Below are 1,488 nucleotides of genomic sequence, written 5' to 3' on the forward strand. Positions count from 1 at the left end.
CTGGTCACTGGCTCGGCCGCGGGCACGACGGCACGTGCCGAAGACTCGGTCGCACCGGCAGCGGGGGACGTCGAGGGCACATGAGACGAGGCACGGGCGGTAGGGACAGCGTGGCGGGCGTGAGGGCGAAGCGGGGTGGTCATGGGGTCAGGGAAAACATGGTTACGGTCGTGGCGAGCGCTGCCATGTTTCGTGTGTTTTGCAGAACGACGAGTTTGGGAAGGCGAGGTGGTGGTGTTGCTTGGAGGTGACTCGGCACTCGGGCGTTTAGCACCGCGGACCTGGGTCCAAGAATCCTCGCCGCCGGACTCAGTGGCCATGTCCGCGGGGCAAGCAAGCGAGCAAGCGAGCGGACACGGTGGGAGCGAGGGCGCCGCCAAAACGCGGGCCGCAAAGAGCGGGGTTGCAGATTTTGTCTGACAACGTGGTTCACGCCAAGATGTCAGAAAAAAAACAGTGGATGAAGAAGCAGCTGAACGACAAGGCAAAGCACATTGCTGGCAAGCTCAACGACATGCTGACGACCGGTGTCTCGCTTCAGGCCCTCCTCACGGCCATGCAGTACGTGCCTAGCCTCATCAGCCACCTCTACACGCTGCCCCCAAGTCTCACGTCGGGCTTGTCCGAGCTCTTGAACCGTGCTTGCAAGGACACCTTTGTCAAAGCCTTTTTTGCCAAGGTAAACCTGTCTGCACCGGCTGGAGCTGAAGGTCATGACGTTACGCTGGAACAGCTCCTGGAGGCTCGCCTCTTCACACGGGCCAACACCGGGGGCTTTGGCCTGCACGACTTGGTTGAGCGCGGTCCGGTGGCTTATGTCTGCAACATGGCCAAGCTGGCCACTCGCTACCCTCGGGTCTACGATCGACTTTTGGAGGATGAATCGAGGGCTGCTGACTTTGAGAACCACGTGCAGCGAGCCGGCTTCCAGATGGCCACGGTCAAGGACGCGGCGACCCAGCGACCAGCTGAGATCATTGCCCTCCGCTCCAAGGCGGCACTGGACGACCTGATGGCCAAGTGCGCGCTGGACCTGCAGCAGGCATATCTGGCCTCACGCGAGTGGGGCGTCAGCACTGTCTTGACCATGCGCGGGCGAGACAAGTTGCGTCGCTTGAGCGACACGACCTTTGCCATTGCGGTCGTGTCCATGATAATAAATAATAAATTAGGTGTTTGAACCTCAGAGCTGAAAGCAAAGCTGTGCAACCCCGACATCAAAATCACGACGGCACGCAAAACAACACAAGAGAACAAGACATTTTCATCGGCTTCTATCATGCCGAAAAGTACAAGCGCGAAGAATCACGCACAAGGAAACAAAAATCATGAAAAACGACTAAGTATAACCAGAGATACGGCCATTTGAACCACTAGACACATAAAAAGGCAGTCACACATCACAACTACAAGCCATCACAGCACAAACATAAAAAACACCACGGCACGCTCACATACAACAAGAGACAGCGTCGGGTTGAAAAGGCA

At 57.3% G+C, this 1,488-nt stretch overlaps 1 protein-coding gene across 1 annotated transcript in view; it reads left to right on the plus strand.

Annotated features, from left to right (window-relative positions):
• Positions 1–439: 439 nt before the first annotated feature.
• MONBRDRAFT_13164 (uncharacterized protein) overlaps positions 440–1,488 on the plus strand; it is a gene marked incomplete at both ends in the record, with an annotated part of 6,556 nt that continues 5,507 nt past the window's right edge. Inside the window, one exon of the mRNA XM_001751064.1 lies at positions 440–1,172. Within this exon, the coding sequence (XP_001751116.1) occupies positions 440–1,172 (733 nt within the window). The remainder of the gene's footprint in view (positions 1,173–1,488) is intronic.

This window comes from Monosiga brevicollis, genomic scaffold (genome assembly GCF_000002865.3).
Source record: "Monosiga brevicollis MX1 MONBRscaffold_126 genomic scaffold, whole genome shotgun sequence".
Taxonomy (NCBI): Eukaryota; class Choanoflagellata; order Craspedida; family Salpingoecidae; genus Monosiga; species Monosiga brevicollis.